Here is a 25,349-nt window from a genome sequence, read left to right as displayed (position 1 = left end):
CCAGGATGAGGAGGATATGGGTGTTGCTGGCGCTGGGAAGGAAATTGACCAGGAGGATTCTGATGGTGAGGTGGTTTGTTTAAGTCAGGCACCCGGGGAGACACCTGTTGTCCGTGGGAGGAATAGGGCCATTGACATGCCTGGTGAAAATACCAAAAAAATCAGCTCTTCGGTGTGGAAGTATTTCAACAGAAATGCGGACAACATTTGTCAAGCCGTGTGTTGCCTTTGTCAAGCTGTAATAAGTAGGGGTAAGGACGTTAACCACCTCGGAACATCCTCCCTTATACATCACCTGCAGCGCATTCATCATAAGTCAGTGACAAGTTCAAAAACTTTGGGCGACAGCGGAAGCAGTCCACTGACCAGTAAATCCCTTCCTCTTGTAACCAAGCTCACGCAAACCACCCCACCAACTCCCTCAGTGTCAATTTCCTCCTTCCCCAGGAATGCCAATAGTCCTGCAGGCCATGTCACTGGCAATTCTGACGAGTCCTCTCCTGCCTGGGATTCCTGCGATGCATCCTTGCATGTAACGCCTACTGCTGCTGGCGCTGCTGTTGTTGCTGCTGGGAGTCGATGGTCATCCCAGAGGGGAAGTCGTACTCGTAAGACCACTTTTACTACTTCCACCAAGCAATTGACTGTCCAACAGTCCTTTGCGAGGAAGATGAAATATCACAGCAGTCATCCTGCTGCAAAGCGGATAACTGAGGCCTTGGCATCCTGGGCGGTGAGAAACGTGGTTCCGGTATCCATCATTACTGCAGAGGCAACTAGAGACTTGTTGGAGGTACTGTGTCCCTGGTACCAAATACCATCTAAGTTCCATTTCTCTAGGCAGGCGATACCGAAAATGTACACAGACCTCATAAAAAGACTCACCAGTGTCCTAAAAAATGCAGTTGTACCCAATGTCCACTTAACCACGGACATGTGGACAAGTGGAGCAGGGCAGGCTCAGGACTATATGACTGTGACAGCCCACTGGGTAGATGTATGGACTCCCGCCGCAAGAACAGCAGCGGCGGCACCAGTAGCAGCATCTCGCAAACGCCAACTCTTTCCTAGGCAGGCTACGCTTTGTATCACTGGTTTCCAGAATACGCACACAGCTAAAAACCTCTTACGGCAACTGAGGAAGATCATCGCAGAATGGCTTACCCCAATTGGACTCTCCTGTGGATTTGTGGCATCAGACAACGCCAGCAATATTGTGTGTGCATTAAATATGGGCAAATTCCAGCACGTCCCATATTTTGCACATACCTTGAATTTGGTGGTGCAGAATTATTTAAAAAACGAGAGTGGCGTGCAAGAGATGCTGTCGATGGCCAGAAGAATTGCGGGACACTTTCGGCGTACAGGCACCACGTACAGAAGACTGGAGCACCACCAAAAACGCCTGAACCTGCCCTGCCATCGTCTGAAGCAAGAAGTGGTAACGAGGTGGAATTCAACCCTCTATATGCTTCAGAGGTTGGAGGAGCAGCAAAAGGCCATTCAAGCCTATACAACTGAGCACGATATAGGAGGTGGAATGCACCTGTCTCAAGCGCAGTGGAGAATGATTTCAACGTTGTGCAAGGTTCTGCAACCTTTTGAACTTGCCACACGTGAAGTCAGTTCAGACACTGCCAGCCTGAGTCAGGTCATTCCCCTCATCAGGCTTTTGCAGAAGAAGCTGGAGACATTGAAGGAGGAGCTAACACAGAGCGATTCCGCTAGGCATGTGGGACTTGTGGATGGAGCCCTTAATTCGCTTAACAAGGATTCACGGGTGGTCAATCTGTTGAAATCAGAGCACTACATTTTGGCCAACATGCTCGATCCTAGATTTAAAACCTACCTTGGATCTCTCTTTCCGGCAGACACAAGTCTGCTGGGGTTCAAAGAACTGCTGGTGACAAAATTGTCAAGTCAAGCGGAACGCGACCTGTCAACATCTCCTCCTTCACATTCTCCCGCAACTGGGGGTGCGAGGAAAAGGCTCAGAATTCCGAGCCCACCCGCTGGCGGTGATGCAGGGCAGTCTGGAGCGACTGCTGATGCTGACATCTGGTCCGGACTGAAGGACCTGACAACGATTACGGACATGTCGTCTACTGTCACTGCATATGATTCTCTCCCCATTGAAAGAATGGTGGAGGATTATATGAGTGACCGCATCCAAGGAGGCACGTCAGACAGTCCGTACTTATACTGGCAGGAAAAAGAGGCAATTTGGAGGCCCTTGCACAAACTGGCTTTATTCTACCTAAGTTGCCCTCCCACAAGTGTGTACTCCGAAAGAGTGTTTAGTGCCGCCGCTCACCTTGTCAGCAATCGGCGTACGAGGTTACATCCAGAAAATGTGGAGAAGATGATGTTCATTAAAATGAATTATAATCAATTCCTCCGTGGAGACATTGACCAGCAGCAATTGCCTCCACAAAGTACACAGGGAGCTGAGATGGTGGATTCCAGTGGGGACGAATTGATAATCTGTGAGGAGGGGGATGTACACGGTGATATATCGGAGGATGATGATGAGGTGGACATCTTGCCTCTGTAGAGCCAGTTTGTGCAAGGAGAGATTAATTGCTTCTTTTTTGGTGGGGGTCCAAACCAACCCGTCATTTCAGTCACAGTCGTGTGGCAGACCCTGTCACTGAAATGATGGGTTGGTTAAAGTGTGCATGTCCTGTTTATACAACATAAGGGTGGGTGGGAGGGCCCAAGGACAATTCCATCTTGCACCTCTTTTTTCTTTAATTTTTCTTTGCGTCATGTGCTGTTTGGGGAGTGTTTTTTGGAAGGGCCATCCTGCGTGACACTGCAGTGACACTCCTAGATGGGCCAGGTGTTTGTGTCGGCCACTAGGGTCGCTTAGCTTACTCACACAGCTACCTCATTGCGCCTCTTTTTTTCTTTGCGTCATGTGCTGTTTGGGGAGTGTTTTTTGGAAGGGCCATCCTGCGTGACACTGCAGTGCCACTCCTAGATGGGCCAGGTGTTTGTGTCGGCCACTAGGGTCGCTTAGCTTACTCACACAGCTACCTAATTGCGCCTCTTTTTTTCTTTGCGTCATGTGCTGTTTGGGGAGTGATTTTTTGGAAGGGCAATCCTGCGTGACACTGCAGTGCCACTCCTAGATGGGCCAGGTGTTTGTGTCGGCCACTTGGGTCGCTTAGCTTAGCCATCCAGCGACCTCGGTGCAAATTTTAGGACTAAAAATAAAATTGTGAGGTGTGAGGTGTTCAGAATAGACTGAAAATGAGTGGAAATTATGGTTATTGAGGTTAATAATACTTTGGGATCAAAATGACCCCCAAATTCTATGATTTAAGCTGTTTTTTAGGGTTTTTTGAAAAAAACACCCGAACCCAAAACACACCCGAATCCAACAAAAAAAATTCGGTGAGGTTTTGCCAAAACGCGTTCGAACCCAAAACACGGCGCGCGGAACCGAACCCAAAACCAAAACACAAAACCCGAAAAATTTCCGGTGCTCATCACTAGTTACAATGGAAACCGCTGGCAAATAAAACATGTTATGGTGCATTGTCATTTAGAAACAGCTGGGGATTGACAGCGGATTCAGTTTAGACACCAAAACTGATGCTTAGTAAATTGTAGCAGTTAGACGTAGAAAGCACTGAATTGACAGTTTCTAAATTACAACAAAACTGCCACTTAGTAAATTTAGCCCAGAGACCTATTTCAAAAAGGCGAGAAAACCAAATTGAATGCAAGTACTTCCCGCAGTTCTGGCTGATTTCGTCTGGTTGTCGCAGTATACAAGCCTTACAAGATAATCTAGGATGGCGTTCCAATAGGTTATTTCATCACTGTGCAAAGACTTAAAATATAAACTAGACATACACCCAATCATTACTTCAATAGAGAGCTAAGGGCGGTATCCAAATAGCCACGCTGAATTACATTACTGCGCAGTGTCGGACTGGGACATGAAGGGCCCACCGGGGGGATGCAGCAATATGGTGCCCATGTTTAGGGGTGTGGCCAGCTGCCATAGAGGTCTGGCTAACCATTAGAGAGTGCATAGCCTGGGCCCCTTGATAAATATATATAGTAAATACTGCTAGTGCATGCATGATAATGTACACTATAGTCTTCTGCAGTATAAGGTAATATATGTATAATTCAAGTGCACAGTCTGTAACCTGATCCCTCGATGAGGAGGTGGTTTCCCCTGTACCCTTGTGGGCCAGTCCAAGCCCGGTACCGCGGCTATTGGATTTGCCCAGGTCCTCTGGCACATGAAGCATAATCCTCGTTAAGATGAAATAGGAGCTACGATAACACATGGGTCCAGGATACTTATCTCCGATTCCATGTGATATCAGACAAAAAACTGGACATTTTTATCCCCCCCCCCAAACACACACTCCCCAAATAAAAAAATATATATATACACTATCAGCCCTATTTTTTCCCCTGGAAGAAAAATGATCACAACTAATAGGATACGCCCCATGCCTCTTAAACTGAAGACCTTCAAAAATAGTAGCAGTCATATTATGATCACCTTTAGCAAGTACTTTTATTGGACGTGGGTGGATCTCTTGGGTCTCATCCTTACAGACCTCTGGTTTTCTCATTCTGAGAGGTGTTGCAACATGAAGCCCAAGTCCCTGAAAGAAACAAGATAGAAACATTAAAAACTACTGCATTTACATGTATTCAATAGTGATGAGCGGGTTCGGATCCTCGGGATCCGAACCCCCCCGAACTTCAGCTTTTTTACATGGGTCCGAGGCATACTCGGATTCTCCCGTATGGCTCGGTTAACCCGAGCGCGCCCGAACGTCATCATCCCGCGGTCGGATTCTCGCAAGATTCGTATTCTATATAAGGAGCCGCGCATCGCCACCATTTTCACTCATGCATTGGAAATGTTAGGGAGAGGACGTGGCTGGCGTCCTCTCCATTTATTAATGTTGCTGCAAATATTTGTGCTTATTGCTTAATTGTGGGGACTGGGGAGCAGCTGTTTACATAAGAGGAGTACAGTGCAGAGTTTTGCTGATCAGTGACCACCAGTTTTATCCGTTCTCTGCCTGAAAAACGCTCCATATCGGTGCTCAGTGTGCTGCATATATCTGTGCTCACACTGCTTTATTGTGGGGACTGGGGACCAGCAGTATTATATAGGAGGAGTATAGTGCAGAGTTTTGCTGATTAGTGACCACCAGTATTATATAACAGTACGGTACAGTAGTCCACTGCTCTACCTACCTCTGTTTCATTAAGTATACTATCCATCCATACCTGTGGTGCACTTAAGTTTTGCAGTTTGCTGACAGTGACCACCAGTATATATAGCAGTACGGTACGGAAGGCCACTGCTCTACCTACCTATGTGTCGTCAAGTATACTATCCATCCATACCTGTGGTGCTTTTAGTTTTGCAGTTTACTGACAGTGACCACCAGTATATATAGCAGTACGGTACGGAAGGCCACTGCTCTACCTACCTCTGTCTCATCAAGTATACTATCCATCCATACCTGTGGTGCATTTTAGTTTTGCAGTTTGCTGACAGTGACCACCAGTATATATAGCAGTACGGTACGGAAGGCCACTGCTCTACCTACCTCTGTGTCGTCAAGTATACTAGCCATCCATACCTGTGGTGCATTTAAGTTTTGCAGTTTGCTGACAGTGACCACCAGTATATATAGCAGTACGGTACGGAAGGCCACTGCTCTACCTACCTCTGTGTCATCAAGTATACTATCCATCTCGATTCTATACCTGTGGTGCATTTTAGTTTTGCAGTTTGCCGACAGTGACCACCAGAATATATAGCAGTACGGTACGGAAGGCCACTGCTCTACCTACCTCTGTGTCATCAAGTATACTATCCATCCATACCTGTGGTGCATTTTAGTTTTGCAGTTTGCTGACAGTGACTAACAGTATATATAGCAGTACGGTTCGGAAGGCCACTGCTCTACCTACCTCTGTGTCATCAAGTATACTATCCATCCATACCTGTGGTGCATTTCAGTTGTGCGCAGTATATATAGTAGTAGGCCATTGCTATTGATACTGGCATATAATTCCACACATTAAAAAATGGAGAACAGAAATGTGGAGGGTAAAATAGGGAAAGATCAAGATCCACTTCCACCTCATGCTGAAGCTGCATCCACTAGTCATGGCCGAGACGATGAAATGCCATCAACATCGTCTGCCAAGGCCGATGCCCAATGTCATAGTAGAGAACATGTAAAATCCAAAAAACAAAAGTTCAGTAAAATGATCCAAAAATCAAAATTGAAAGCGTCTGATGAAAAGCGTAAACTTGCCAATATGCCATTGACGACATGGAGTGGCAATGAACGTCTGAGGCCCTGGCCTATGTTCATGGCTAGTGGTTCAGATTCACATGAGAATGGAAGCACTCATCCTCTCGCTAGAAAAATGAAAAGACTTAAGCTGGCAAAAGCACAGCAAAGAACTGTGTGTTCTTCTAAATCACAAATCCCCAAGGAGAGTCTAATTGTGTCGGTTGCGATGCCTGACCTTCCCAACACTGGACGGGAAGAGCTTGCGCCTTCCACCATTTGCACGCCCCCTGCAAGTGCTGGAAGGGGCACCCGCAGTCCAGTTCCTGATAGTCAAATTGAAGATGTCACTGTTGAAGTACACCAGGATGAGGATAAGGGCATTGCTGGCGCTGGGGAGGAAATTGACAAGGAGGATTCTGATGGTGAGGTGGTTTGTTTAAGTCAGGCACCCGGGGAGACACCTGTTGTCCGTGGGACGAATATGGCCATTGACATGCCTGGTCAAAATACAAAAAAAAAAAATCACCTCTTTGGTGTGGAATTATTTCAACAGAAATGCGGACAACAGGTGTCAAGCCGTGTGTTGCCTTTGTCAAGCTGTAATAAGTAGGGGTAAGGACGTTAACCACCTAGGAACATCCTCCCTTATACGTCACCTGGACCGCATTCATCAGAAGTCAGTGACAAGTTCAAAAACTTTGGATGACAGCGGAAGCAGTCCACTGACCACTAAATCCCTTCCTCTTGTAACCAAGCTCCTGCATCCCACACCACCAACTCCCTCAGTGTCAATTTCCTCCTTAGACAGGAACGCCAATAGTCCTGCAGGCCATGTCACTGGCAAGTCTGACGAGTTCTCTCCTGCCTGGGATTCCTGCGATGCATCCTTGAGTGTAACGCCTACTGCTGCTGGCGCTGCTGTTGTTGCTGCTGGGAGTCGATCGTCATCCCAGAGGGGAAGTCGGAAGACCACTTGTACTACTTCCAGTAAGCAATTGACTGTCCAACAGTCCTTTTCGAGGAAGATGAAATATCACAGCAGTCATCCTGCTGCAAAGCGGATAACTCAGGTCTTGTCAGCCTGGGTGGTGTGAAACGTGTTTCCGGTATCCACCATTAATTCAGAGGCAACTAGAGACTTGTTTGAGGTACTGTGTCCCCGGTACCAAATACCATCTAGGTTCCATTTCTCTAGGCAGGCAATACCGAAAATGTACACAGACGTCAGAAAAAGAGAAACCAGTGTCCTAAAAAATGCAGTTGTACCCAATGTCCACTTAACCACGGACATGTGGACAAGTGGACCAGGGCAGACTCAGGACTATATGACTGTGACAGCCCACTGGGTAGATGTATTGCCTTCCGCAGCAAGAACAGCAGCGGCGGCACCAGTAGCAGCATCTCGCAAACACCAACTCGTTCCTAGGCAGGCTACGCTTTGTATCACCGCTTTCCATAAGAGGCACACAGCTGACAACCTCTTACGGAAACTGAGGAACATCATCGCAGAATGGCTTACCCCAATTGGACTCTCCTGTGGATTTGTGACATCGGACAACGCCACCAATATTGTGCGTGCATTACATCTGGGCAAATTCCAGCACGTCCCATGTTTTGCACATACATTGAATTTGGTGGTGCAGAATTATTTAAAAAACGACAGGGGCATGAAAGAGATGCTGTCGGTGGCCCGAAGAATTGCAGGCCACTTTCGGTATTCAACCACCGCGTGCCGAAGACTGGAGCACCAGCAAACAGTCCTGAACCTGCCCTGCCATCATCTGAAGCAAGAGGTGGTAACGAGGTGGAATTCAACCCTCTATATGCTTCAGAGGATGGAGGAGCAGCAAAAGGCCATTCAAGCCTATACATCTGCCTACGATATAGGCAAAGGAGGGGGAATGCACCTGACTCAAGCGCAGTGGAGAATGATTTCAACGTTGTGCAAGGTTCTGCAACCATTTGAACTTGCCACACGTGAAGTCAGTTCAGACACTGCCAGCCTGAGTCAGGTCATTCCCCTCATCAGGCTTTTGCATAAGAAGCTGGAGACATTGAAGGAGGAGCTAAAACAGAGCGATTCCGCTAGGCATGTGGGACTTGTGGATGGAGCCCTTAATTCGCTTAACCAGGATTCACGGGTGGTCAATCTGTTGAAATCAGAGCACTACATTTTGGCCACCGTGCTCGATCCTAGATTTAAAACCTACGTTGTATCTCTCTTTCCGGCAGACACAAGTCTGCAGAGGTTCAAAGACCTGCTGGTAAGAAAATTGTCAAGTCAAGCGGAATGTGACCCGTCAACAGCTCCTCCTTCACATTCTCCCGCAACTGGGGGTGCGAGGAAAAGGCTTAGAATTTCGAGCCCACCCACTGGCAGTGATGCAGGGCAGTCTGGAACGAGTGCTGACATCTGGTCCGGACTGAAGGACCTGCCAATGATTACTGACATATCGTCTACTGTCACTGCATATGATTCTGTCACCATTGAAAGAATGGTAGAGTATTATATGAGTGACCGCATCCAAGTAGGCATGTCAGACAGTCCATACATATACTGGCAGGACAAAGAGGCAATTTGGAGGCCCTTGCACAAACTGGCTTTATTCTACCCAAGTTGCCCTCCCTCCAGTGTGTACTCCGAAAGAGTTTTTAATGCAGCCGCTCACCTTGTCAGCAATCGGCATACGAGGTTACTTCCAGAAAATGTGGAAAAGATGATGTTCATCAAAATGAATTATAATCAATTCCTCCGTGGAGACATTCACCAGCAATTGCCTCCAGAAAGTACACAGGGATCTGAGATGGTGGATTCCAGTGGGGATGAATTAATATCTGTGAGGAGGGGGATGTACACAGTGAAAGGGGTGAGTAATCGGAGGATGATGATGAGGTGGACATCTTGCCTCTGTAGAGCCAGTTTGTGCAAGGAGAGATTGAATGCTTCTTTTTTGGTGGGGGCCCAAACCAACCAGTCATTTCAGTCACAGTCGTGTGGCAGACCCTGTCGCTGAAATGATGGGTTCGTTAAAGTGTGCATGTCCTGTTTATACAACATAAGGGTGGGTGGGAGGGCCCAAGGACAATTCCATCTTGCACCTCTTTTTTCTTTCATTTTTCTTTGCATCATGTGCTGTTTGGGGACTATTTTTTTGAAGTGCCATCCTGTCTGACACTGCAGTGCCACTCCTAGATGGGCCAGGTGTTTGTGTCGGCCACTTGTGTTGCTTAGCTTAGTCACACAGCGACCTTGGTGCGCCTCTTTTTTTCTTTGCATCATGTGCTGTTTGGGGACTATTTTTTTTTAAGTGCCATCCTGTCTGACACTGCAGTGCCACTCCTAGATGGGCCAGGTGTTTGTGTCGGCCACTTGTGTCGCTTAGCTTAGCCATCCAGCGACCTTGGTGCAAATTTTAGGACTAAAAATAATATTGTGAGGTGTGAGGTGTGAGGTGTTCAGAATAGACTGAAAATGAGTGTAAATTGTGGTTATTGAGGTTAATAATACTATGGGATCAAATGATTTAAGCTGTTTTTGAGGGTTTTTTGTAAAAAAAACACCCAAATCCAAAACACACCCGAATCCGACAAAAAAATTTCAGGGAGGTTTTGCCAAAACGCGTCTGAATCCAAAACACGGCCGCGGAACTGAATCCAAAACCAAAACACAAAACCCGAAAAATTTCCGGTGCACATCTCTAGTATTCAATAGTTTGAGTCTTTGTTGGCCACTAGTAATACAATAGGGTATTAAAGGATACCCTACGATTGGAACAGTGGGAAGGTTTAGGATGGCAAGGCAAGATTCAGCGTCCAAGAGGTTTACAAAACTAGAAAATGAGGATAATTTTGGGGATGGTACGACCTGGCGTCCCCCTTCAGGACTCCATAGTAAGATGCAACACTAACGGAATGTCTTATCACAATTAGGGGTCTATTTACGAAGCCTTGGATGGAGATAACGTCGGAGATAAGGTACTAGCCAATCGGCTCCTAACTGTCATTTTTTAAATACAGCCTGTGGCATGGCAGTTAGGAGCCGATTGGCTGGTACTTTCTCTCCAGCGACCTTATCGCCATCGAAGGCTTAGTAAATAGACCACCTAGTTTCTTATCTTAGTTGTACAGTAACTATGGTTTCAATATTGGTTTCCACAATTTGATTGTTACAGTTGTACTCTGTACACTTTGTAAAACGATCAATACCATGTTTCCATTGAGTTTCAATAATGTATTGATTCACTATGTATTAATAGTGTCTAAGTCAGGCATGTCCAAACTGTGGCCCTCCAGCTGTTGAGAAATTATACATCCCAGCATTCCCTGACACAGCTTTAGCATTCTTTGACATCAAAACTGTGTCAGGGCATGCTGGGATATGTAGTTTCACAACAGCTGGAGGGCCGCAGTTTGGACATACCTGGTCTAAGTAAAAGATATTGGGGGGAAAAAAGGGGGGGGGGATATTTTGAGATCTGAGTGCCAGCCCAGGTTTTGTCCTGCCGATGACGGTTTAAACTCACCTTAAGCAGATTATAGCTGTCGCCTTCAGTGCTGCTGCTGACACGGTGAAGTTTTCTTCCATCCTCACACGGAGGTGCTGGGTCCTCTACATTATAGCCACCAATGTTGTAACCGGAGCTCCTGTACCTCGGGGAGTTGTAGACCTATTACAGGGACACAAGTCAGTGCTGTGGACACAGGATGAGTTCTAAGGGGCCCATTTATCAAAATGTTTTAGCCATTTAAAACATGGTGCGTATAATAAATGATGCTCCAGCCACTCAGCTCCTGTCATTTTTCAAACCTATAAGAGTTAGGAGCCGATTGGCTGAAGCACATTTTATCATACTCAATGACTTTTAAAATAGCAAAATCTAATGGCTAAACGGGCCCCTAATCTCTAGCTTTGAGATATGAAAGTGAAGAGAGATGGAAAAAGTTGGCGTTACTTCTCCATACTCCTCCTCCAGGACCACTCTGCTGCAACTCAACACCACTGATCACCATTCACTCCATTAGCCTTCATGACTGTGGCTTCCTTCAGTGTCTTTACCCCTGCTCTATGTTGGGAACCCACAAGGCACTGCACACATTCTCTTGGAAATTTAATTTACTCATAATCTCGTTCCACCTCCAGGCTGCCACCATAACCTTCCTCACCTTCCTTAAAGTCTCCCCTTCTGTACTATGACCAAAACAGAGCATAAAGATTTCTCTCCTCCATAAGTCGTTACCTCCCCTTACATCTCAGTCATCATGTCCACTACAATTTCCTCAGTCTCAAGCCCACTGCCCATGGGCCACATCTGCATCGGACATCTGCTTTACTCCTCATAGCCAGATTCTCTCCCAAATCAACTACTGCAACCTCTTATCTGGTATTCCCCTCTATCTATCCCAGCTTCAACTCAATGTAACTCAGCAAGACTGATCGTTTACTTGTTCCCTCTCCATAAAACCTCAATCTGGACCCAATGTCCACAAGAATCCATATTTGTGGGATATGCTTGAACCTGTCATTTTATTGGTTTCAGTCATTTAGAGGAGACATACCATAACCACAAAGAGGTGGAGGTTGAGAGTTTAGAAGTAAAGTGAAGTTCTATTAAATCATTCAGCTCAGGTAAGAAAGCATTATTAGGGTCTCCATGACTTACTGTGTCAGCCGAGAAACTCTCAAAGGAGTTGAGGAGCAGGGCGCTGGAATCAATCACTCTGAGTCCACAGATGGAATTTGGATCTGCAGAAACTTGTACGTCAACATTGGAGCCTGGAACCCCATTTTCTGCAGAGAAAGTCATAGAAACCTAGAAGTGCCAGATGAGAGGACACAGAATCAGTCATCTAGACGGTGCAGGTAAAGCCATCTGCATCCCCCTGGGGTTTATTTACCAAGAGTCAGGTTCTAAAACCCGGTGACTTAGTTTGGGTTGACAATAGAAATTAAAATAGGCAATGCGTTTAGTAGCCATGTTTTGCTAGTAAAATCATTGCCCTTTTAAAATTAAGCCATCAACACAATTGGAAGCTACAAATTTAAGACGCAAGCACTTTCAACATAAATTCAAGGCTTGATGAGTCTCCCCCACTGTGCCCAACAACCCACAGAAGAAACACCAGTTACTCTAGAAAAATTACACAGTAGTACACCCATAACCATCATATTGAATAACTTCAACATGAAAAACAGTCTTTGCAAAGCGCAGTATAAAATCATTCACATCCATCCCTGCGCGGCTGGAGCAGGATTTTCTTTAGTGACTAAACTGAAAACAATGGCTTGTACATCCTAGGGTAATATATTGTAAATAAAGACATGTGCACATCTAATCTAGAGAAGAGAAAATGGTATTCTGATAGCAAGTAATTGATAATTAATATAGAGGCAAGCAGATATTAAAATTTTTGCTAGCCATGTTTCTGTTGGACAAAAGATGACAAAGTTAAATTGGAGTACTTCCCAGTTCTACTAAAAGGGCTTTAACAAAAAAAAAACAAAAAAAAGTTATATCATGCCCAATATGTCAGCCCTAGCACAAGAAAAAAAGAAAAACCCAAAATGAAAGTTCAAATGCCAAAATCTTTAGTTTTATTGCACTCCGTGGATTATGTGATCACATTACTGCACTTACCGCATTTTTAAAGGTTTTCTCAATATCGAGCTTGATAGTGTCAGCAATTAATTCTGTCTCCAGGATGGTATATACAACCAGATCCGCACTGGGGGCAAGATCAGTGGACAAAGGGACATCTAAGGACAGGGACCCATTCCTAGCTGCAAGGATGGAGGAAGCTAGTGAGCCAGTCTGAACAGACGTCACAGTGACGATTACCCATATAAGAAAGCGGATTATAAAGAAACCATAGCCAATAATATGCAACAACATTTGATACACTTTAAAAGCGCATCGAAATATCTTAAAATAAAAAAAATAAAAAAATGTAATTCTTATTTGGCTAAGAGAACATACTTACAGTTTGTCAAGTCAACATCCTTCTGTCCATTACTCACAATCTTTGATTTTGATAATGTCTAAAGGCAAATATAAAAAAATTAGTAAATGGTGAGAAGGAGTGGGAAAAAAATAAAATAAAATGTTATATATATATATATATATATATATATATATTTATTTTCACCCACCCACTGACATTTATAGTGTTGACATGTAGCTAAAATGGTTACACGGTACAAACCATCTCCCAAGGGTTATTGTGCATGTCTCAACTTTACATGTCTGAGTCCCAGACTTAAAGGTCAGGTTGATTAGACTGCAGGTGCATGTTGTTTACTTGGCTCAATAAAAAAGGTCTGCATATGCCCAAGCCAATCACTGATATTGCAGTGTCCCAGTGCTGTACAGTACTTAGCACAATAGAGACACTTTATCATATTGACAGTGGTTTATCTTCTATTACTTGAATAATGTGTTTTCAATAAAACATTGGTTTGGAGTCAAAGTGTAGACTCACCCCCTTCCTCACACCTACCAACTAGTAGGAATTAGCCAATCTATAGAACAGTACTGTTAACTAACCAACAGTTATGGGTCTAAAGGGTTCTATTAGTTATAACTCTTTGCAAATCACATTTATCTGATGAAACCGTCTATACTTGGACATTAGGAATAGGAAACCGTGCACATGCCCTGCCAAGACAATCATTTCTATTCTCAACTTGGAATCTCTTTTTTAAAGTGACCTAAAATTTTAAAAATCTTGGCAAAATATTCAGATTTTTTGGGCTGACCTGATGAACACATTTGTATATTATACTCTTCTTTACAGGCTAAGAGTGCTTGATTAAGAAACACATTTCTGCTTCCATATAAAGTTTGCATGTATATATAAACCGGGTGCTGCTAAAGTTGGCCAGACAGTCCATAAGATGTCCAAGTTTTCTGCGTTCACATGGCTGTCAGGCTGATCAGTTACCCTTCCCACCACTCACCATATAGTAGATAGTGGCCTTTGTTGCTCCATCACCAACTCCTGATGGGGAAATAGTATACTGCAAGTCAATTTTGTGAGTTTGTCCACAACGCAGTTCTCCTTTAGGGCGTTTCAGCTGCAGAAAGCTCCCAGATTGTGAGTAAAAGCTGTAAGCGGTGTATTCGGCAGTGGTATATTCTGCATCTCGCCATTCAGAATAATAATACTGATCTGGATTCTTGTAGCTGACCTGTGAAAGATTAAGGCAGGACATTCAGCAGTTGGTAGTCTAACCATGGCCTCTCAGACTGGAGAGAAGATCACATGCTGTGATAGACGGACCTCCTGGGAGAAGCTGGACCAGGAAACGCCAGTCACTTTTGAAATAAATCCACTCAAGTTAAAAGAAAAACCCTTTTACTACCAGCATATAAACCACATCTCTGTGCAGCTGTTCATATGGGGGGGGCATATGCATCAACACTTGGAGAGAGATAAAGTACCAATCAGCTCCTGTAATTTTTCAAACACAGCCTGTAAAGTGACAATCAGGAGCTGATTGGCTGGTACTTTATTTCCGTCCACTTTATAACTCTCCAAAGCTTAGCACATAGACCCCTATGTCTTACACACTGATCAGATAATAGTGCAGGGACAATAGTGGATTACAAAATACGTGATTTTAGCACGGGTAAGATGGCTTCATGGCACTTCCATAAAAGCACTGCTTAAATTGGTTACCTTGAAAGTAAAGTTTTGCGGCATCATATTGGATGTGTCTATCTGGAACTCCACTCGCCCATCATGGTCCGTTTTCAAAGTCTGAGTATCCTGCCCCTCAAGATCCAAGTCAATGTCTTCGTCAGGCATAGGTTGGTCATTCTCATCCTTTAAATATGCCTGGAATTGAAGATATACATCTGGCTTTATAGTTTCTATTGCCTATTTATTTATTTATTGAAGTGAATACCAACTAGGAAGATGTTGCCCAAACATAAGTAGTCAAGGCGACATGGGGCACACAGGGAAACATGGGGGGTATTATTTTCAGTGGGTTGATCTAAAAAAATATCAGGAGGAAAAGGGTTCTTCAAATGGGCTCTGTAAAACGCGGTGTGCAATGCATCTGGAATTGAGAGTTACAACTCCCTACAAATGGAGCTGCACTATGTCGTCGTCCCCCTTCTCATATCAGACTCATCTAGCTGTACATGATTCCACACTCACCACAACAGGGTAATCCAATCCACGCTTAAAATATTGGTTCGTTGAGTCATATTCAAGCCGAAGTGATGCTGGCTGGCTGGTGATATAGATGTAACGCGTTTCGGTGATTTGAAAGTCTGGGGGCAAAAATACAAGTTAATAGCAATTCTATGAAGAAATCCAATATTGCAGGATTGGTTAACCTCAAACACTTACAGAAACCGAAATAGCTAAGATCTGAGATCGCCATAAGATGGCCAAGATCTAACAGACATAAAGAGCAATTTAATCGATGATCTCATATTTGCACATATAACTGTTAAGGTCCTCCTTGTTAAAATAAAGATCTGAAAAGCTCCACAGTAAGACTGTATTAAGTTTTTACCAGTTTCTGCTTCAACCACTGTGATGTCCAAAGTTAAAGATGTTGATCTTCCCATGGACCTCATGGTGGGCGACATCATGCCAATAACACCACTGTAACTACCATCCGGACCAAGCTAGGAGTAAAGCAATATTGTACAGTATTAACTTCATCGATTAACCAAGAACTTTCTTTTCCACTAGACAAACAGTTTTGCAAATATTCCCACCCCCCAAAAAAAAAAAAAAATTACTGTTGTGTACTCAATATGAAAGACCATGGATCCACACAAAGATATCAACTGTACAACAGGCTAAGCATTATGTACTATAGAGTAGGTTCACCCTGGTGAGTTTGGGTGTGGGTCATTAGGTCGACCATTATTGGTTGACATGAACAAGGTTGAAATGGAAAAAGGTCAACACGAGTTTTTTTACTTTGGTGTCGTTTTCTTCATAAAGTGACGGGGAACCCCAATTAGTGCACCATGTCCCCTCGCATGGCTTGCTTCACTCGCCATGCTTCGGGCAAGGTGCTTTACTCCGCTACCACTGCGCTATGCACAGGTTACTATTCCCAATCATTGTCCACGTGGATCATAAAGTATGAAAAAGTTCAAAAAACGGTTTTAAAAACCCCAAAAAAAACTCATGTTGACCTTTTTCCATGTCAACCTAATGACCATGTCGACCTAGTGATCATGTTGACCTAATGCATGTTGACCAATAGTGGGCAACCTAATGACTGTCGACCTAAGTGTTCTCGACCTAATGATCGTATCCCGGTGAATTTGTAGAACCTTCCAGTTGGCAATGAATTGCATTACTGTTCACATCAATACAACATTAAAGCCGGCACATACATGACAGTATAAAGAAATCATTTAGAAAGTGCAGAACAGTTTCAAAACATATCCAACGTGCACTGTGATAAAAGGCAAGCAGGAATGGAGTATGCACTTGGATACGTGCTAGAACACAATTTTTATACATGTTATTAATGCATGGGATGTGCTCTGGCTCTAATTCCTCTAGTTAGAATATATATATATATATGGAAAGGTAGTTGTACGGAGAGCGCTCAAAAGTATGTTAGTGTCTCTTTAGTTCTTTCAATGAGAATTCAACGATTTAGATTTGACCACGGAGAGTTAGATGATTCTGAAAAAGACCCTCTCACCAGATTCACCCAGACAGGATAACACTCATTAATCCAAGGCTTCCATAAAAAATATTTTTATTAAAAATCTTTTTTTTGTATTATAATAAAAGACTCTTACATTGCTCTTAACATTTGTGGGACATGATCTTATTAGGACTTGCTGTCCACCCCAGCCGGGGAGGAGCTCAAATGACAGCCTGTCCTCCTACAAATGTCTAATCATCCAACGCATTTCGTCTAACCAGACTTCCTCAGGGGTGTTTTTTATATGTAAGAGCTGTGCTCTAACTGAAGAGAAGTAAAAATGGGAATGGTATCCCTTATTGTAATTAAAAAATCACAGTGATAATATTTTATATTTGGTGATATAGCCGGTGTAAGAAACTCCGATTTTCATATACCCAGCGTACAGGACCGTTCTGAATCTTTATTTAATTTGATAGCTGCAAACTAGAGCTGCTGTCCTCAACGCTGTCCTCACTCTGAATGCCTATATATATATATATATATATAATTAATATATATTTTTATATATATATATATATATATATATATATATATATATATATAAAACACAGCCCGGCACTCCATTTGGCATAGGAGAGAGTTGCCCTGGTGCCTTCAGTGTGGAATTGGAAATAGAGGAAAAAAACAGCGGCACTCAGGGTCTTGTTAAGAGGTAAATTATATTTGAGACATCAATGAAAAACCATCAACTTTTCGGGGATTTAAACCCCTTTGTCAAGATGTGAGAGTAAGTGTGTGAGAAGAATAACCAAGATGTGAGAGTAAGTGTGTGAGAAGAATAACTCACCTTATGAAGAGAGAGACCCGCCAAGCCGAGTGCGTACCGCCGCTCCGTGTCACGCTGGAGGCGCTGGGGTGCGCTGAGTGATGACGCATGGACGCATCAATGCAGTGTCAGGGCCGGCGTGTTGCCAAGCAACGTCGGGGGGGGGGCATACACCAACGTACGTGCGGCTGTGAAGGAAACAAGAAGTGAGTGCAGGGAAACTAAGAGCACCGTTTAGGACTACAAGCATGAGGACATGGAGCAGGGACAGTATATGTTAGAGACCTGCGGTGACAGGAACGTGGGGTGACATCAGAGACCTATGCTGAATGAAGAAAAAAGCTGTGCAGCAAGGGGCTCATGATGGTGGAACTAAAATGTGGGGCAGTGCCAGCAAGATCTGGAAAAATAGAACATGCACAACCACCATACCCACTGGGGTCAGCTATAGAAGACAATAGTGAGCAATGATAAACAATAATAATAATAGACGATAATAAACAATAATAATGCAAAATAGTCCACTGCAGACTGCCAAATAGAAAATAATGGTCGAGTAAATGTACTGCATCCCCCAAGTGGGAGGTAAATAATAAATCATAAATCGAGACCACTGTTCCAAAGGGATAGATAATAAATCAACCGAAGGTGCTCCAAACAATCCTCTCATTCAGCCCGGTGGGGTGAATGGTGCCTAGATTGTAAATCCAGGACGCTTCTTTCCTAAGGAGCTGTCCCTCTCTGTTGCCCCCGCGCAGAGATTTTGGAACGTGGTCTATAATAATGTGCTTAAGGCCAGATAAGGTATGGTGGGCTTCATAGAAATGTCTGGCCACAGGTTGGTCAGATGCCTTGCCAGTTAGTGCTGCTTTTATCGCGGAGCGGTGCAGGGCCATACGCGGTAGCAGCCAGGTTTTTTTGGTGATGAAAGTGTCCTTCGGAGTCCCCTCAGGAACTTTGGGGAAATTAGTGTTGTCAGTGTGTACCAGCATATCGCCAAAGGGCCCTGCTTGCTCTAGTGAGTATAGGACTGGTGGTATCAAAGAGGTCTTGATGATGTCTCGCAGTACCTTAATGCAGTCCAAGCACAAAACAACGAACAGCAGAATCCCTTGGATCACGTCATTTGATACCACCAGTCCTATACTCACTCGAGCAAGCAGGGCCCTTTGGCCCATAGTCTCTACAGACGCACAACTTCCTTTCAGGCATAAAACACCAATGATGTGCCACAGGAGAGGTCAGAACTTTCGCGATATGCTGGTACACACTGACATCACTAATTTCCCCAAAGTTCCTGAGGGGACTCCGAAGGACACTTTCATCACCAAAAAACCTGGCTGCTACCGCTGTTTGGGTTGCACTACGTGCACCCACATGTTGGTAGTCTCAAAATTTAAATTACCTCTAATGGACAAAGAGGTCCACATTCGCCACACGGTGACCTGTACTTCGACTTACATCATCTACCTGATAACATGCCCATGTGGCTTATGCTACGTGGGCAAGACCATCAGATCCCTACGTGAGCGTATGGCCCTGCACCGCTCTGCGATAAAAGCAGCACTAACTGGCAAGGCATCTGACCAACCTGTGGCCAGACATTTCTATGAAGCCCACCATACCTTATCTGGCCTTAAGCACATTATTATAGACCACGTTCCAAAAACTCTGAGCGGGGGCGACAGAGAGGGACAGCTCCTTAGGAAAGAAGCGTCCTGGATTTACAATCTAGGCACCATTCACCCCACCGGGCTGAATGAGAGGATTGTTTGGAGCACCTTCGGTTGATTTATTATCTATCCCTTTGGAACAGTGGTCTCGATTTATGATTTATTATTTACCTCCCACTTTGGGGATGCAGTACATTTACTCGACCATTATTTTCTATTTGGCAGTCTGCAGTGGACTATTGTGCATTATTATTGTTTATTATCGTCTATTACTATTATTGTTTATCATTGCTCACTATTGTCTTCTATAGCTGACCCCAGTGGGTATGGTGGTTGTGCATGTTCTATTTTTCCAGATCTTGCTGGCACTGCCCCACATTTTAGTTCCACCATCATGAGCCCCTTGCTGCACAGCTTTTTGCTTCATTCAGCATAGGTCTCTGATGTCACCTCACGTTCCTGTCACCGCAGGTCTCTAACATATACTGTCCCTGCTCCATGTCCTCATGCTTGTAGTCCTAAACGGTGCTCTTAGTTTCCCTGCACTCACTTCTTGTTTCCTTCACAGCCGCACGTACGTTGGTGTATGCCCCCCCCCGGCGTTGCTTAGCAACACGCCGGCCCTGACACTGCATTGACGTGTCCACGCGTCATCACTCAGCGCACCCCAGCGCCTCCAGCGTGACATGGAGCGGCGGTACGCACTCGGCTTGGCGGGTCTCTTTCTTCATAAGGTGAGTTATTCTTCTCACACACTTACTCTCACATCTTGACAAAGGGGTTTAAATCCCCGAAACGTTGATGGTTTTTCATTGATGTCTCAAATATAATTTACCTCTTAACAAGACCCTGAGTGCCGCTGGTTTTTTCCTATATAATATATATATATATATATATATATAACAACAATACCCTTAATTCGCGCTATACTATAAATAAGGCAGCACCTCTTAAAAGATCTCCCTGCTAGTGGGAGACGATCAAAGATATAGAACACAAATATTCAGAGTGCGCACAGATGCAATGGTATAATTAGAATTAAGATGAATATTTAAATTAAAATCCAACCAGCATAACCGGAAAGACAGATTATTTTTAATAAAAATTAAAATTTATAGCATACGTTTTTCTATAAGCACAATACACATTTATTCAGAAACAGTGTATATTATAAATATATCTCATAAAATCCAACGCGATTCGTCCATTATGACTTCATCAGGGGTACAGGTCACAGCTGGTAAGGTAAATGGAGGAGAGAAAAGAGGAGGAAAAGGAGCAAATGAGATACATCAAATGGTGTCATATCTTCATCAACCAGTTCATTTCATAAATTTGTTTCACAATATATATAAAAGGTCAGGAGGAGTGTGGAAATCGCCTCATAGTACACAGTTAATAAACATGTCTTTACAATAAAGAAAACTAGATGTTGAGGAAAGAGGGATATTCTCAGATAACTTCTTAGATGTATGGTTCTGATGATATAGTACTTACTGGAATAATGCTTTGGGAAATTCCCTACAGAATGATCTCACTGTGAAGAGTATTATGGCGTGATATATATTTCTAATGGGGAAAAAATGTTAATTAGATTTAATCGACTAACTTGAAATATATACCGGCTAGGGAGTTGATTAGTTACTTACATAAAATAATAATAATAATTCTCGTGAACTTCTAATCAGATGGCTAACAGTAGATGTAAAAGCGCTCTACTCTTCTATCCCACACGATAATGGGATAGAAGCAGTTAGACATGTCTTGGAACAAGATCCCAATAATACCCCTTTGGAGATCGCATTTATTATAGACTGTATCAAGTTTATTTTAGATCATAATTTTTTCGAATTCAACGGTACTTACCTCCTGCAGAAACAAGGCACAGCGATGGGGACTAAATTTGCCCCATCGTATGCTAACCTACTAATGGGTAAGTGGGAAAGCGAATATGTGTATGATACAGAGTTTGAAAATACATATATAAGGCTATATAGAATATATATATTGATGATTTGATCTTCATTTGGCAGGGAGATCTGAAGAGTATCGAGAACTTTATGGATTATCTGAATAAGAACGAATATAACCTGAAGTTCACATTCAAGACAGATCCTATGACAATAGACTATCTTGATTTGGAACTGAAAGGATGCAGCATAGGAGGGGTGACCACTAAGACTTTTTTTAAGACAGTGGATGCTAACAGTTATATACCTCAAGATAGCGGTCACCATTCAATCTGGAAGAATGGGGTACCTTACTCCCAATTTGTCAGATTGAGAAAGAACTGTAGTAACATCTCGGATTATTGGGAACAATCCACCATCCTATTCAATAGATTCATAGAATGAGGTTACAATAGGAACCGCCTGAATGAAGCAAGATCAAAGGCCTCAAAAAGATCTAGGACCGAACTCATCAGTAATAAACAACCCATTCCCTCCATCAGCGTTGACAAAGCCAAGTATACGGCTGGATAGCCGTCGGCTGGATGTGCTTCCATAGAAGTGCTGACATAAAAGTGTTATTATAGAAATAGCGTTATACCTGCGTCAAGTTATATCATCAGCTGTTGTCGATTGTGAACTTGTGAACCAACTCCTCATCACTCTTTGTGCTCAACAGGTATGATTCGAGGAACTACACATCCCAGCAAGTTGTACTGCATTTGCTGATTATGTCAAATGAGTTTCATGATTGAATAGTCTAGGTATGATTCGAGGAACTACACATCCCAGCAAGTTGTACTGCATTTGCTGATTATGTCAAATGAATTTCATGATTGAATAGTCTAGGTATGATTCGAGGAACTACACATCCCAGCAAGTTGTACTGCATTTGCTGATTATGTCAAATGAATTTCGTGATTGAATAGTCTAGGTATGATTCGAGGAACTACACATCCCAGCAAGTTGTACTGCATTTGCTGATTATGTCAAATGAATTTCATGATTGAATAGTCTAGGTATGATTCGAGGAACTACACATCCCAGCAAGTTGTACTGCATTTGCTGATTATGTCAAATGAATTTCATGATTGAATAGTCTAGGTATGATTCGAGGAACTACACATCCCAGCAAGTTGTACTGCATTTGCTGATTATGTCAAATGAATTTCATGATTGAATAGTCTAGGTATGATTCGAGGAACTACACATCCCAGCAAGTTGTACTGCATTTGCTGATTATGTCAAATGAATTTCATGATTGAATAGTCTAGGTATGATTCGAGGAACTACACATCCCAGCAAGTTGTACTGCATTTGCTGATTATGTCAAATGAATTTCATGATTGAATAGTCTAGGTATGATTCGAGGAATTACACATCCCAGCAAGTTGTACTGCATTTGCTGATTATGTCAAATGAATTTCATGATTGAATAGTCTAGGTATGATTCGAGGAACTACACATCCCAGCAAGTTGTACTGCATTTGCTGATTATGTCAAATGAATTTCATGATTGAATAGTCTAGGTATGATTCGAGGAACTACACATCCCAGCAAGTTGTACTGCATTTGCTGATTATGTCAAATGAATTTCATGATTGAATAGTCTAGGTATGATTCGAGGAACTACACATCCCAGCAAGTTGTACTGCATTTGCTGATTATGTCAAATGAATTTCATGATTGAATAGTCTAGGTATGATTCGAGGAACTACACATCCCAGCAAGTTGTACTGCATTTGCTGATTATGTCAAATGAATTTCATGATTGAATAGTCTAGAGATATAGTTGGCTGCCTTATTGGTATGTAATGTCTGTTTTTCTTAGCTAATTTATGGCCTTAGTTTAAAGGGGGATGGTCTTGGGTGGAGTTTGCAATCATTGCATTCACATGGATATTGTTCCTATTTGAAGTCTAGTATACGGCTGGATAGCCGTCGGCTGGATGTGCTTCCATAGAAGTGCTGACATAAAAGTGTTATTATAGAAATAGCGTTATACCTGCGTTAAACCGAAGAAAACCAGAAGGAAAACATCAACACACCAACACTACCACAAAAGGACTGCCTTAATGCTCAAATGTATGTAATTCATCTTATGCATATCATCCGTTTTTAAAAAACCTAGGAAAAGGCATCCCCAATCTGCTCACTACAGTTCTCTCTTATGCAAACTTATGTATGTTTCTTTATGTAATGATTTCTTGTAAATGTCATTGCATGTGTGGGGAAGTTGCTCAGTTAAACAGTTTAGTATTGCATACTAACTGGTGATTACCTCCTTTGAACATTAACCCATTGTGGTCAGGTGTACTATGTCTTTATATTTAGTAAGGTTTAGTCATGGTGTAAAGGACAGAGTATGATTACTGATTAGTAAAAGAAAACAAATACTGAACAACATCCCCAAACAGGTAATTTCAACTTTAAACTTGTCATTTATTTTGTACGCTCTGGACATGGCTACTACTAACAAATGCACAGAAAAAAATCTTAAAGCTATGTCTGCAAATGCTAGGAGCTTAGGAGACAAAATTCCAGAGCTAATTGCGATAATGACAAGGGATAACCTGGATTTTGTGGCAATTACAGAGTCTTGGTGCAATGAGAATCATGACTGGGACTTAACTATACTAGGATACAATTTATTTAGGAAAGATAGAATAGGAAGAATAGGAGGAGGGGTAGCAATGTATGTGAAAAAAAGCACAAATGCTACTTTAATACAAAATATTGAAGCCAAAACTGAGGCCCTTTGGGTCACCATAGAAACTGGGAAGATAGACATTATTCGCATTGGGGTGATCTATAGACCACCTGGCCAGGGGCAGGATTTGGACAGGAACCTATTGTTGGACATCTCTAAAATGGCTTTTAAGGGAGAAGTCATAATCATGGGAGACTTTAATTTACCTGATGTAAATTGGGAAGGGTCTTTTGCAAGTTCAGCTACAAGTGGCAAATTTCTACATTCCTTACAGGGAGCATCTCTCAAGCAATTGGTGAGGGAGCCCACTCGCAAAGACTCAATATTAGATCTAATTCTTACAAATGGTGATAGGATATCTGATATATATGTGGGTGAGCACCTGGGATCCAGTGATCATCAAGCAGTATGGTTTAGTATAAAGACAGGATCCAACTCCTCTCACACAAAAACAAAGGTGTTGGATTTTAGAAATGCAGACTTTGCAAAAATGGGGAGATGTTTAAGTGATTCATTGGCAGACTGGAGGAACTTGGAAGGAGTGCAGGAGAGGTGGAAAAAAATTAAAAGTGCATTACTAAGTGTAACAGACCTTTGTATCAAAATGGTTAGGAAAAGCACCAGGAAAAGGAAGCCAGTGTGGTTCACAAAAGTAGTATCAACTAGTGTGAAAGCAAAAAAGATGGCTTTTAGGAAATACAAACAGACTCAAAATAATAACGACAAAGAGGAGTATCTGGATAGACGGAAGGATGCTAAGAAAGTGATCAGACGTGCAAAGGCAGAAGCTGAGGAGAAAATGGCCCAGTCAGTAGATAAAGGGGGCAAAACTTTTTTTAAGTATATAAGTGAAAGGAGAAAATCAAATGGAGGAATAATAAGACTTAAGACAGAGAGTGGGCATTTGGTGGAGGGAGACAAGGCAATAGCAGATCACCTAAATAATTATTTTTGCTCAGTATTTACTACAGAAGAAGGGATGGGGCCACAGTTAAATTGCAAGGACATTCATAAAAATAAGGTAGATGAAAATACATTTACAGAGGAGAAGGTCCTAACAGAACTTTCAAAACTAAAAGTGGATAAATCAATGGGACCAGATGGGATACACCCAAGGATACTCAAAGAGCTAAAAGATGTGCTGGTTACACCTTTAACAGAATTATTTAACCAGTCACTAAATACAGGTGATATTCCAGAGGACTGGAAAAGAGCAAATGTAGTTCCACTGCACAAAAGTGGAAGCAAGGAAGAAGCAA

At 42.9% G+C, this 25,349-nt stretch overlaps 1 protein-coding gene across 1 annotated transcript in view; it reads right to left on the bottom strand.

Annotated features, from left to right (window-relative positions):
* LOC135057423 (ovostatin-like) overlaps positions 1-25,349 on the bottom strand; it is a 202,389-nt gene that overhangs the window by 64,393 nt on the left and 112,647 nt on the right. Inside the window, exons 9-17 of the mRNA XM_063963315.1 lie at positions 15,826-15,940; positions 15,462-15,577; positions 14,976-15,134; positions 14,254-14,484; positions 13,278-13,335; positions 12,935-13,077; positions 11,960-12,109; positions 10,823-10,966; positions 4,532-4,637 (exon numbers count right to left, since the gene is read on the bottom strand). Of these exons, the coding sequence (XP_063819385.1) occupies positions 4,532-4,637; positions 10,823-10,966; positions 11,960-12,109; positions 12,935-13,077; positions 13,278-13,335; positions 14,254-14,484; positions 14,976-15,134; positions 15,462-15,577; positions 15,826-15,940 (1,222 nt within the window). The remainder of the gene's footprint in view (positions 1-4,531; positions 4,638-10,822; positions 10,967-11,959; positions 12,110-12,934; positions 13,078-13,277; positions 13,336-14,253; positions 14,485-14,975; positions 15,135-15,461; positions 15,578-15,825; positions 15,941-25,349) is intronic.

This window comes from Pseudophryne corroboree, chromosome 3, assembly GCF_028390025.1.
Source record: "Pseudophryne corroboree isolate aPseCor3 chromosome 3, aPseCor3.hap2, whole genome shotgun sequence".
NCBI classification, from domain to species: domain Eukaryota; kingdom Metazoa; phylum Chordata; class Amphibia; order Anura; family Myobatrachidae; genus Pseudophryne; species Pseudophryne corroboree.
Note: the sequence above shows the minus strand (reverse complement) of the source record. Positions and strands in the feature narration are given on the sequence as shown.